Consider the following 12,997-nt stretch of genomic DNA (forward strand, 5'->3'; position numbering starts at 1 on the left):
TCACGGTCCGGCCATTGCGCTCCCGAGGGTTTTTCGGGGAACAAGCTCCAGGGTATATGGTATGGGGTGATCTCGGGACTATGTCTCAGCATTTCATGGGGAGGGGAGGGGGGTTGCGAGCAGGGCATGAAGTAGTAGTGTAGAGCGCACAGCGAGCGGAAATGATATGACGGAGAGTGACCGCGGCCGCACCGAGCCCGGTTGGCCGCCGTGATCTGCGTGTAGGACCTCTCTAGCCGTTGTGAGGGCCGAAGCTTGGTTGTGCCTGGCCCTGGGGCCGGGTCGATCAGGTGCGGCGGCCTCCCTTTTCAAGCCTCAAATGCCCGACGGTCAGGAAGGCGTGGTAAACCATGAAAATAAAAAATCATAATAAGGGCAAGAATCGAATTCCAAGCCGGTGGTTCGACGAGCAAGTGGAGGTGCGGGGTGGGCGTGTTTCAAGAAACCAGCGCGCAACGCGACCCTTTTTTTGCACGGCAGGGCCGCCGAGTCCGGCGCGCAGCAACGTCGTATTCGTCTGTCGCAGAGGCCACGCCGCCCAGGTGGTGGCCGTGGGGCGTGGAGCGCATAGCGCGTGTGCTGATTGGGCGGCCGAGCGTCATTTTCCGTGTGGCCGCAGGCGGTGCTGACTCACAAGGTTCGGCCAGAAGCCCGCGCGAATCGCGGTCGCAGGAACAACTATACGCCGGGCGCCGAGAGAGCGCCGTTGTGGCTGGCCCTAATACGTCACGCGAACACCGAGTCGGGCAGATCATTTGTAAGACCGCCAACGCCCGCAGAAGGATTGCGCTTGCATGTGATGCGCCAGTCCGCCCGCCCTTGTCCCTGCAATGCAGGATCCAGCCAATGCCACTGTTGATGCGCGCCGACCGTCCCCAAGTTTTAGCATCGCCTTTGCTCCAGAGTCTACCATGTTTTGAGCCAGCAATAATTTCCCCAGATTTTCACGGGATATTAATCGCTGCCATCCCTTCGTCGATTATTTTTATCCCCTTTGTGTGCTGTGCGACCGCCCTGTCAACTGACCGCCCCGTTCCATCTCAGCTTGTCCTTCTCAACTCTCCCAGGCTCGAGATTTTGCGGGCGGAAAGACAGTCTGTTTTCCTCCCATCCCCCTCCCCCTCGGACCTTCTTTAATGCCATTTTTGCCCCTCCCAAGAGTTAAATCCTGTCCCCAGACCGTCGACACCACATCCTCACAATTCGACTCCCAATATTTACCATGACAGAAGTCAGAATGTCGGAGCACCTCCCGGGACACGGAGGCCGTTCGGCGCCTGGTCCCTTTGGATGTAAGTGCCTGCTACTTCCGTTCGCATTGCGTGGCGACGCCTTGTTTACTGATATATTCGCGTCCGCCATTTACAGTCCTGTACACACCTTATGAACACGCGCCTGCCCCGCCTCCGGGCCCTGCATTGTTGGATGACAGCGAATCGAATATGTTGGATAATTTTTTCACGTCTATGAACGCTAATCATCTTGATAATAATGATTTTTGGTTTGGCCTGAACGATCACCATGGGAATGCAGGGTTTCATTTCGATTGGCCCGAACTCCCGCCAACATTCGAAGGGTCGACCACTTCGCTGCCATCCCACTCTGTAGTCCCGCAGCGGACTCACCGCGAGCCAACGATAGCTGTGAAACAGGACGTCCAAGTCCCGAGCTCAGATGTTCTTGCTGCAGCATCGATGCTCTATCAGAATGGAGTGCACGGAAACGATTACTCGTCAACATTTACAAGCCAGATATTTACTGAAAATGGCTTGGAAGACATCAGCTCGCATCACACTGGAGTCAAACATGCTCGTTTTGGAGACGACGGACGGCGATCCCGCTTTAGCTTTTCAAGAAGACGAGAGACATATCCCGAGAAAGGAGTCCATTCCGGTGCTACAGTGACCAACACATCCCACTCTATCGCGAAGGATAACGTTTTCGGTACTCTCCGATGGGGCTCTGATGTCGGATTTGCTGAGCAAGGGTATCGGGTCCCACCGGACCAGCCAACCATGGAGGAGCGGACAGCTCAGGTGTTACATAGCTTAGAGTGTTTCGAATCACAGAGCAGTGCCCCGAATACCCGGCCATCGAGTCCTGCCCGAAGACGTGCAGAATGCAAAACCTCTGAGTGGGGAGGTATGCTGCAGAGTCCAACTTCGCTCAAACAGTTCTCCCCTACAGATCAGATGCATATGGATGATGATTTACGGCCGACAAAGAGACGAAAGAACATGAAAGGAAAGCCAAAAGACGAGGAGGAGACATATTCACCCCCCCTGGGGCGGCCGTCCCACCCACGACGAGATCGACGATGGTCATCGAATAGTAGCACGCAGCCACGTCGCGCAAAGGTCCACGTGATTAAACCCCCTCGCGAGAACCTCACTGAGGAACAAAAGAGAGCAAACCACATTTTATCCGAGCAAAAGCGACGCAACCTGATAAAGCAAGGGTTTGACGAACTCTGCTCGCTTGTTCCAGAACTGAGGGGTGGTGGGTTTAGCAAAAGCACCATGCTTGGCCAGGCAGCTGGCTGGCTTGAAGACCTGCTGGAAGGCAACGAGATCCTCAAACGCCAATTAGAAGATTTGAAAAAGCAGACCGGTGGATGACCTTAGAATTCCTGTGTTTTCTTTATTTATTGATGCCCTTCTTTTCGTCGCCGCCCAGGCCCACGCCTCTCTTTAATATTTTAATAATTCCTCTTCTCTAATCTACACATTCGCTACCTCTATTTCCTTTTAATATTTGAAGCATGCAGCCCGGTGCACATACCCTTTCCGTTCCTTGTATATTATCTGGAGCGAGTTGGTCATCTTTTTCTTTGCCCATTGAAATGTCCTTTTATGCATGATACCTTCTTCCGTTGAATGACCAGGCGGGACGCCGGAGCACATCAGACACTTGTCAGGCTACCCCCCTCCACGCACGCCCATGATGCTAAAGGCGCATCTTAATTCGTCAGTATATTTTCTGCATACATGTATGTACATACATGCGCCGCTACCACACGGCACCAAATAATATTCAATCTTAGTGACCTCAATATCATGAGATATTTACCAATATTAATGAAAATTCTCTCGTGGCCTCTTAAGCTTTGACTCCGGTAACACACATGACTCGGTCATATCCCGTTACCCTTCCTTAATCTACTGCCAAAATCAATTAAGCCCGATCCCTAGATATAAACAAGGAGTGCTATCCGTACACTTCGGTCTGAACTAGAATGTCCATATGACTGGACAATATAGCACTGCCCCCTCCACCACCATCGGGTGATCTTCGCTGAGATCATCTCCACGCGCCCATGGTGAAGGCTCACCCTTGATCATGTCCATGTGTTTCTGCCATGGGTAGGGAGTACTAAAAAAAAAAAGACTGGAACAGCGGAAGGAGGCTTTTGCTACTGACCTTTTTAGCTCCCGCTCCCGTTCCCCGCACACCGTCCGTGCCTGGGACGAAATTTTGGTGAGGGGCCGGGAAACTTTTTGTTTCTTGCTGGAAGGCGAGCAGCCAGCATGTGGTTCCGCATGTGATATCTACGAGGACTTGGCATGGTTGGTTGGCCAAGATTCCACCACGTGATATTTTGACGCCCTGGGTTATCACAACATGTGCGACGCGGAGTGAAGGAGCCTAGTTACCCGTTTAGGCAGGAGTTTAGGAGGATACGTGCAACTTGGGAACCTTCTACTTAATCTAGTTCTTGTCCATCCATTCTACCACCATACCTTTCATACAAGACCATGCCTCCGAAACGAAAACGCAGTGACATCGCCTCTGATTCCCGAGGCGACCGTGAAACGAACTCGAACAAACGCGTTGCCAGGCTCGTGGCTCGTACACGACAGGTCTCCGAACACGTCGTAAAATCGAAATGGATGACGCTACCAGAGCCTGCCCAAACTCGCATTAAGGAGCTGTTTGGCGCAATTGAACTTCCAGTGCTGACGAAACAGAGGGATGAGAAGAAGAGAATCGAGGTGCAGTCTGCGCTTGCTGCTGTGAGAAAAACGTATGTTCCGAGTACATTGGGCGAATATTTATACTTGCATACTTGGCTCTGTCTATCAGGAGCCGATTTGTCCCATCAAGCGCTAATTATGGAATTGTAAAGGCTAGGCAAACGACTTCCGAAAATGCCGTTTCCTCCAGGAACGAAGGCTGTCAACTTTGATTACGATGCTGCGTTGAACGAAAATGTGAGAGAGAAATTGTCATTTTTACCGAAAAGACGATCCTGGGCTAACTGAGATACAAGCGTATTCTCGAAAGTCAGTTAGCGATGATGACAAACTCGGCTGCTCTTCTGAGAAGAGAGATCAAGCGTGAGGAGGCACAGCTTGCGAGGGACACTGCAAAACTGGCAGAACTTGAAAAGAACGCCAAGGCTGCTAAGGTACACCAGAAGAAGCAAACGAAAAATGTATGTTGGATCTGGGACTTGATTCATCTGATATCTGTAATTCAAACTGATAATTTTAATAAGATACATCCCGCTCTTCGTCGCCTTGAACAACGCCCATTACGAATAGAAGATTCCGCGAACCTTAGTGTGACGGATGCCGAAGAGAAGCCTGGGTTGTTGTGTGACGTGAGTGCCCGACCTTAAATGAAACTCTGATAAGCGGCTACTAACTGCTTTTTCAGATAGACGATGAGAACCCGGACCTCTTATCTTTGGTGAAACAACTACGGAACCATCTCGAATCTATGCAGGCCAACGCTGGCCAAGTTTCTGGTGTTCGGGAGGCCATCACACGCGCCCAATATTCACTAAGCATGTTACCTCTGGGATGAAATTCCTGTGCGATCAAAGGCGCTCCAGACCGCTTAGGCCTTGATTGTTCGTTAGCTTCACGAAAATGACGACCTCTCATTGGCAGTGCGCACTTCAGCTCGAAGATTGAGGTAACGCAAGGAGCCTGGGATCTTCAGATATTTTCATCGCCAAGTTAATCCTTAGATATGCTGGTTTGGCCTCTTCGTCAATACGTGCTTGGGGGATGCGAAGCTGTAGGCGGTCGCACAGGGTCTTCTTGGCCGGCCATGGAAGGGAAATCACTGCAGTACATGGGGCTTGGCAGCGTAGACAGTCAGCCCGAATATTGATTTGTGACTAGAATAACGGACAAAGGACCCTGAGCCCTCGTGCCGCGTTCCGTCCATGAGCCTGAGGGACTGGCGATCGTGCGGAAATGCCGGGCGTGGGATCGTTTGCACGGCATCAAGCCTGTCAGCAGCGAAGTGGCTGCCTCAATGTATCTCCATATGTACCCTCTCCAGGGAAGGATGCATATTACTAGCAGAGTGGGAATAACACTACCCTTCAATGTCTTTATCACCCATCTTCGTTGAAGATGACTTGTTCTTCGACTTCAATTCTATGTCCTCGGCCACCTGGCTGGGGCCAGACGTAGCTCACGCGAACAAAAATAGTACCTCCAAACTTACCGGGACGTCAAGAGGCAAAGACTCCGTTAATGCCTCGGCGGCCCGCCGAACACAAAGGTTACGCGAATTGCTCTTAAATGCCCGCCAAGTCGCAGCTCATTGGAATGAACAAAGTCCAACCGCCCCATTATCGACCCGAGCCCCTACTTCCATCGCAAGCGATTTCCTATCGTGGGACGCGGATTGCTCGCAAGCTGCCGGGTCAACGCCGGGACGCCGTGTGAAACCATCAGAGAACGCCGACGCGAAGCTTCTCCCAGGGCCGGGCAGTGGGTGGAACAGACTCCCATGGGCAGGATGGCGGAGGCAGGCGCGAGCAAGGCCAGCGAAGCAAAAACGCCCAGCGATGCGGCGCCCGACGACGCAACCCGTTCCACCTCGACGGACGACGATGTGGCGAAGATCAAGGAGATGGACGCGCCCTCGACAGCTCCAATGGGCGAGCCGTCGGCTCCCTCGGGCGGAGGCAGCCCCAAGAAGCGGCGTAAGGTGAATCACGGTGAGCCCACCATTCGCTTTCTCTCGCCCTCCGCGACCACCAGCGCAGAAGGATCGGCACCGTGAAATGTGACAGACGGTATCTCGATGTCTTGGTGCTGCTGCTGCGCGCTCCCTCGCCGTCATTTCCCCCACTCCCATTTGCAGACTCGGCTTAACGAGACGTTATTTGCTAACCGTGAGTGACTAACGAATTGCTGCAGCGTGTGTCTACTGCCGGCGTTCGGTGAGCTCCAGTCGCCCTGCTCCCCCTTCTTACTTGGACGGCCGTGAATGGCCCTCCCTCTGGCGGCTGCGCATACGTGCACGCATCGCTACTCTCTAAAACCGACATGATGCTTTTGCTGAGACTGGCTAACTCTGTATCGATGTCGGACAGCATATGACTTGTGATTCGGTACGACCCTGTAGCTTCTATGCCCTGGACATCCCAACCAGAATTGCCGTTTCCTGCTCCGTGGTTCGTGTCATTGATATCTCGGATAGGGACGCCCATGTTCTCGATGTATAAAACGTAACATTGGCCACCTGTGTCATGATGAACCCCGCGAATCTTCAAAACGTGTCAAGACCGACCAAGATACCCAAACCGTCGACGAAGGTAGCAGTACAAATAATGACCTTGCTGACCCCCAGAAAATGAATCGAAGACTGTCTGGAACTGGGATAAATGAGCTTTTGGGAGGAGACACTTCAATCGGGCTACCACCTGTCGTTGGCCAAGAATTGTCGACGACGAGCAACCCGGGAATCGGCTCCAACCAACAACGTGAGCATAGTTCCGATGTCCTTACTTTTTTTTTTTAACCTCAGGGAAGTGTTAGGCTACAACGACTGGCCGTTAGGAATGCCAAATCAATTTCAAGAGATGCACCCTTACCATCCGTCTTACATGTTCAACGCCCCCGAAGTGACAAACGAATACAACATACTTAATGATTTCCTTAGCACAAGCCTTTTAGACGAATCTACAATGTACCAGGGAGACGATGCCACGTCTTTATTCACAGATATTTCGTTGCTGAACTCTATGCCGGCTGCTGGCACATTCATCCCTCCACAGCAGCTTCAGCAAAACTCCATGGCTCCTCCTCCGCAGTTTTCTGCTGCATCGCAGTCCCAAGCTGCTCAAGGAAACTCTATCCAAAGACCAAGCAGTACAGTGAATGACAAGGCTAAGGAGACCTATTATATGACCGCCGCAGATCCTTCAGGGACAGACCCTCCTGAAGAAAGAATGAACAAGCTCCTGAAAGCAAAGTATGATGCTGGGATGCTAAAACCATTCAACTATGTAAATGGTTATGCACGACTCAATAAATACATGGAAGAAAACCTACATCCATCCTCTCGACAGAAAATCTTGCGTCAATTAGACAAATTCAGGCCTACATTTCGGGAGCGAATGCATAGCCTTACTGATATCGAGCTTGTTCTAGTGGAGATGTGGTTTGAGCGGAGTCTCATGGAATATGATCGTGTCTTTGCTAGTATGGCGATACCGGCATGCTGCTGGCGGCGAACTGGCCAAATTTTTCGGGGAAACAAGGAAATGGCGCAACTGATTAACGTGCCAATTGAATCTTTGCGAGATGTGAGACTGCTTGGGACGTTTTGTTGAATCTGAACACTAATTAGAATCGCAGGGTAAACTTGCCATTCATGAGATCATTGTAGAAGACCAACTGGTCAGCTACTGGGAGAAGTTTGGTGCAATTGCCTTCGATAGCTCACAGAAAGCCATGCTCACGAGCTGCACTTTGAAGAGCCCAGACTCAAAAAGCCCTAAGCAGGAAATACAATGCTGCTTTTCCTTTACAATACGTCGTGATCCACATAACATGTAAGCCCATTAACACGCTTTTAATTGAGCGCAAGCGCCTTGCTAATGATTTTAGCCCATCGATAATTGTAGGAAATTTTTTACCTACTAAAAGAACGGACAGATAAGTCCGCAGTGGAGCAATCCATTAGGATGGCGAATACCATCCTTTACCATATTCTTCTTAGATTATTCTTTTTGCATGTCTAATTATAAACTTTTATATCATGGGTGTATCCATTATCAGTAGGCTTCTCGAAAACGCCCAAGACTTTCTTATTTTAAGTTGCGCGGCTAGGCATACCACCATATCAAGGAAAAGGTCTATCTTCGGAATTAACAACACATCAGCTATTACAGGGTAGGGGTGATGGCAAAAATAGTAGAAAGGGTTGGAATTTAGGTTGAAATTCAGAGGTTCTAAGGTTTTGAAAATGATTTTTGGTGCGTGCATACTTCTAGTTATTCGTGTAGAGCCACATCGCCCAGTGGCTAAGAAATTCCTTACTCTAGGCAGTGGAACATAGCGTCAAAGAGTTGATATCCTTTTGGTAAGTGGCACTGGTATGTACTTGTGGCTTGACTGGATGTGGGCTGGTTGGTACTTCTCTGTCTACACATCACGGTCGCGGAGTGCTTTTAGCGTCCACTCCGTATCCTAACTACTGTGGTAGTCAAGTAGCTGGCTAATGGAGTCAATGGTGGGAAGTGGCTTTCTGTGCCGCAAGCACTGCGCCGCACACCCGAGCAGCCAGCCACTCAACATTGGCAGAGAGAAACGGCCGCGCGAGCGGATCTGCTCCCCTCAGAAGCCAATATGGCCGCCGATGGCGCCTGCCGGGGAAGAGGGGCGGAGAGTGTGGGGGGAAATCCCGCCTTCTACATCGGGAAAGGGGGTGGGCTTTCCGCAAAAGGAAGGCGACGCGTCTAACTAAACGTCCGGCCGTCAGGTTGACCTCCGCTTGACAATGAATCTACTTGCCCGTGACCATGGCGCTGTCTAGAAAGCCTCGACGAGACGTGTTTAAATCCATTATCGGTGAGATATCTAGTTGGCGCCTTGTTGCACCCCGACAGTGGCTGGCTTCACGCAGTTTCTGACTCCCATTTCAACAGAGTTTGCTGGATCATTGCTTGCAGATATCATCGACAGCGACGGCCTCCAGACCACTGATCACAAGATTGGTAGCCTAGGCCGGTTCATCGATACCACCTCGGACATCACACTAGTTCCTCAGCCACCGACTGGAGAGGAGCTTGATGGCCTAGGAACAAAGCTATGGAATGCGTGTACCAGGGCTATGAGAAGGGAGGGTCTAGATGAGGGGATCGTTAAGTTTCTATGCCGAGGTTTTTTTGTCTTGTCATAACGTCTATACGGATGCTGATTCGCCTGGCTTCTTCTAGCCAGAGCATTTGCATTTCTGGTTTTGGAATGTGCTACTGGCTGCCAAAACAGCGGCACTCCTGGTAAGTGTTCCTTCAGCCTATATTTGGCTTCTCCACTGAACTTCGATGTATGTAGATGACATCCGTCTTTTAAGGACAGCTTTGAAATCCGCAAGATCTTGTCTAGGTTTGTCAGGTGTTCGTATTTTTGCAGCTCTCTGGTGCTAATAGTGCCAAAAGCGCTCGACCAACTAGATGATGGGCTAAAAATCCTGGAAAAGGCTGCCTTCAGAGAGAACAAGCTGTCGAGAGAGAGCCATAATGTAGATGAAATTCTGAAGACACTCTCGGCGGAATATTATATCTCACGAGTTAACCTGGTATTTTTCACACCCTACAACGCTTAATTGTAGTTTTCACAATAGCTTTCGTTAACAAAGTAACAAGGCCTGGAAACAAGGCAGGCTAGATATTGCAGAGCATATGCTCTCTAAAATTGACCTTGATAATATTTTGCTGGATTCGATTTTGATGCAACGATACTCCGATCTCCTTTTCGATATCGGAAAAAATTTAATCAAGAAGAATGAGCACTCTGAAGCGGTGAAATGGTTGGAAAGATCCTTATATGCATTTTCTCAGAAAGCCATAAATGAACTACACCCTGACGCTGGTGAACTAAAATTGTGTGTTCTTCATGAACTTAGTATGTAAATCCGCACTATTTATGATAAAAATGCAGTTCAACTAACAATCTGAATAGTACAAACCCATTGTGCCTTGAAAACTGAAGATTCAAAACAAAATGCCACAGAGCTCCTTAGCACTCTCGAAAGCGTGAGTGGGATTCTGAAAAGGTGTCATTGATACCATTCTCAGTCATTTACTAGGAGTACGGTCATAGGCTGGAGGTGTTACGTCTCAGTTTTGAGGTGATACATCTTCAAGGCCACCCGGATAGTCAGCGTTATTATGACCGTACGTCCCGTGAATAATTTAGGCAAATACCCGAAGAGTTGCTGATTGAAATTGGGGTTAGGTCTTTGCTCATTTATTAACGTAGCCCCTGCAACAGAGTTAAATTTCAAAGAGTTAGTGCTACTTTATTCTATCATCCATTCACGATGGACTGACTCAGTTCTATATATCATAGTATGCTTTGTTATATCCATAGGCTACGAGAATTGGAGTAAGTGACTTCTGTGACAAACATCACGTTTTATGGTTAACCCTGCCATAGTAAGGACCTAGCAATAAGCTCATTAGAGCAGCTTCTTCTCCAGCGACTGTTTATATATGGCAACACTGACCTCATTGAGCGTGGGTTTGTTACATATATCTGGATGAAAACGACGACTGAGTCTGACGGCGGTCTTAAACATCTGGAGTTGGTTGTGGAAAAATCAACTGAGATTTGGAAATCAAAGCTTTCTGGAGAGGCTACCCATGCCTGCTTGATTGTTAGTTGTCCTACTCTTCGCTCTAGGTGTTAGCAGATTCTAAGGTGTGAGAAGCTACTTTGGAAAAAGGTGACTACTGCATTCGATCGTAAAGAATATGAAAATGCGCGGAACTGGTGCCAGTTAGCGCTCCATCCACTATTTGAAAACTCAGGGGAGGGCAATAGATCGAAGATTGGAAGGTACAACCTTCATTCATAGGTTGCATGAAGGTACTCATCTTTGCTGACCTCAATAGGAAATTAATCCTTTGTGCACTGGAAAGTAAAGCAACGGATACCGCACGGCGACTATTTTCAGGGCTCTCAGAAGCTTGTAAATCAGAGATCCTAACAAGATATCTTATGTATCGTGTCGCTCTACAGGATGAAGATCTTGATTTAGGTGAGAAAATATATAAAGAAGCATCGGTTTGTGGTGTTTTAACTCGAGGTTAGCACAGGACTGCCTAGATATTATATGCAAATCTGACACAGAAAAATCAACATACCTGCTTGCTTGTATTGCTGAAGCACTGCATCACGGCGCCGAGCGTCAAGCTGTCATTGTTCTTCAACGGCTTCTTGATAAACTGGATGGAAAACAGCTTCGAGATGTACACTTTCCAGTACTGCTTCGGTAATATTATTTCTCTTTATTTATTTAGTAATGTCTAATATTATCCCCCAGTTGTACTGGGAGACTTCTCATCTCAGAGTTATATAAAGATGACCCTCATAAGGTTGTGTTGGAGGACCAAATATGTCAGATATTTGAGGGTTGTGAGTTCGAGTCATGTTGTTCTTGATATCACTGTCCAGACGCCTGATACTTTCTAGTGAATGCAGCTGTGAATCGAGAAACACTGTCAATGGAACAGCTTACTATCCCTGAGCTGGAATGGTTTTCCCGTAATAGTTACAACCTTGCACTCCAGTGTTGTACAAAATGGGAGCCACCCAATATTTTACGACTTCTTGATGCCTGTATTAATGTATTCTCTATCTATTTGGTTTTCAGAGACAATTGGACTAATTTTTATCCAGATTATCCACTTGTATCCCACCAACCTAGGTGAGGAGGCAGAAGCGGATGTAGAGCAGAGGAAACTATCATGCTTTTACCTATCAGCTATTCTCACTATAGCACAGGCAAGACTGCACAAGGACCATGACATGCAGGTAAAAAAAACTAGAATTATCATCCACATCAGTTAACACGCCACCGACTAATCTGAACTAGCAAACGTTTTACCTCGACTCAAGAATACATATCCAAGGTTTTCGAACAGCGATTTCACCTTTACTGAAACGTAACATAATAGATAGCCTCTCAGATTATATTGAGAAGTACCGAACTTTGCTCGCCTTTGATTTTGAAGCGGCCGTTACGTTAAACCAATGGAGTTCTTTGGCGGAAATACTAAAAGAAGCGCGGAATATCGCGGATGATAGGCTCTACAGCTTATTTGCGGATATAATACTTTCCTCCGGGGAGTCTTTCAAGGAAGCCTTAGCTGTATTCCAGGTAATTATTTCATTTTATCTAAAACAACAACTTTTATATGAGTGTCTTTTTGACCATTCTAGGAAATTATTCATGTAACTCGACAAAAGGATATTCAAAATATTGCAAAGATATCTCGCTGGCTGCGGTGCCTTTTTCAGCTATCCGTCAAATCCGATATTGTTGCTGCTGAATCGGTGATGGATGAAGCATATGCCCTAGCTCGTGACATTCCTGGATATCAGTCTGGTGGCGACGACATTATTTTAGAGCAAGCAAATAGACCCTCAGGCCAATCTGTTTATCCCGAAGAGGAACTTGAATGGTTATCAACATCAGCATTTAACTATGCAATTGACTTTTACCTCGCTTCTGACGACACAGCAAGTCGCCGTTGGTATACAAAGGCCCTTGATCTGGCTCGGCTACTGCAGGACAACGGGAGTTTGTGGCGCACTTTTCAGGCAAATTATGCCCGACTAAATTGGGAGGACTGATTATTGAGAACACATGCCGTTTTTAAAAGGTTGTAGACGGCTTGGTTGAATATCACGCATTGGCCTAAATTTGCGGGTTGGCTTCGAGAAGCGGGCTAAGGAACACAGCACGTTCATACATAGAGACAATCCCGAGGATGATGCCCGTGAACAAAGGAAACGAAGACTCCTAGTCTAATCCATAATGCTTGAGAAAATGTGGCCATTATATGGTGTTAAGGGAGGAAGAAAAAGGAAAATGAAAAGGTATCATGTGAGCACAATCTCACATAGCAGAGAGAAATGAAGCACACCAAACTATGGCAATGCTGGTCTTAGTCACTGGGTGATAATAGGGATCTTTTAGTGTAAAGGAATACCGAATCAAGCATAGAACATGAGCA

The 12,997-nt window shown here is 48.2% G+C and overlaps 4 protein-coding genes across 4 annotated transcripts; all 4 read left to right on the plus strand.

The window, feature by feature from the left end:
* Nucleotides 1–1,237: 1,237 nt before the first annotated feature.
* On the plus strand, nucleotides 1,238–2,618 carry LOZ57_002840 (uncharacterized protein; the record flags this gene model as incomplete). The annotated part of the gene is made up of 2 exons (XM_049251900.1): nucleotides 1,238–1,292; nucleotides 1,369–2,618. The coding sequence occupies 2 exons, from the start codon at nucleotides 1,238–1,240 to the stop codon at nucleotides 2,616–2,618; spliced, it is 1,305 nt and encodes a 434-aa protein (XP_049109218.1).
* A 1,137-nt stretch (nucleotides 2,619–3,755) lies between these two features.
* On the plus strand, nucleotides 3,756–4,809 carry LOZ57_002841 (uncharacterized protein; the record flags this gene model as incomplete). Its single annotated transcript, XM_049251901.1, has 5 exons — nucleotides 3,756–4,024; nucleotides 4,127–4,211; nucleotides 4,271–4,435; nucleotides 4,499–4,603; nucleotides 4,660–4,809. The coding sequence occupies 5 exons, from the start codon at nucleotides 3,756–3,758 to the stop codon at nucleotides 4,807–4,809; spliced, it is 774 nt and encodes a 257-aa protein (XP_049109219.1).
* A 951-nt stretch (nucleotides 4,810–5,760) lies between these two features.
* RDS2 (Transcription factor) lies at nucleotides 5,761–7,911 on the plus strand (the record flags this gene model as incomplete). Its single annotated transcript, XM_049251902.1, has 5 exons — nucleotides 5,761–5,952; nucleotides 6,448–6,730; nucleotides 6,786–7,555; nucleotides 7,608–7,804; nucleotides 7,860–7,911. 5 exons carry the CDS (start codon nucleotides 5,761–5,763, stop codon nucleotides 7,909–7,911), a joined length of 1,494 nt encoding a protein of 497 aa, XP_049109220.1.
* Nucleotides 7,912–8,773: 862 nt separating this feature from the next.
* Nucleotides 8,774–12,614, plus strand: SPO22 (sporulation-specific protein 22; the record flags this gene model as incomplete). Its single annotated transcript, XM_049251903.1, has 19 exons — nucleotides 8,774–8,822; nucleotides 8,900–9,133; nucleotides 9,191–9,253; nucleotides 9,309–9,359; nucleotides 9,413–9,552; nucleotides 9,620–9,878; nucleotides 9,936–10,009; nucleotides 10,063–10,150; nucleotides 10,212–10,263; nucleotides 10,347–10,361; nucleotides 10,413–10,632; nucleotides 10,687–10,814; nucleotides 10,871–11,016; nucleotides 11,070–11,250; nucleotides 11,302–11,393; nucleotides 11,451–11,605; nucleotides 11,658–11,792; nucleotides 11,854–12,138; nucleotides 12,201–12,614. 19 exons carry the CDS (start codon nucleotides 8,774–8,776, stop codon nucleotides 12,612–12,614), a joined length of 2,781 nt encoding a protein of 926 aa, XP_049109221.1.
* Between the last annotated feature and the right edge of the window lie 383 nt (nucleotides 12,615–12,997).

This window comes from Ophidiomyces ophidiicola (genome assembly GCF_022830035.1).
Source record: "Ophidiomyces ophidiicola strain CBS 122913 chromosome Unknown scaffold_8, whole genome shotgun sequence".
Lineage (NCBI taxonomy): Eukaryota > Fungi > Ascomycota > Eurotiomycetes > Onygenales > Onygenaceae > Ophidiomyces > Ophidiomyces ophidiicola.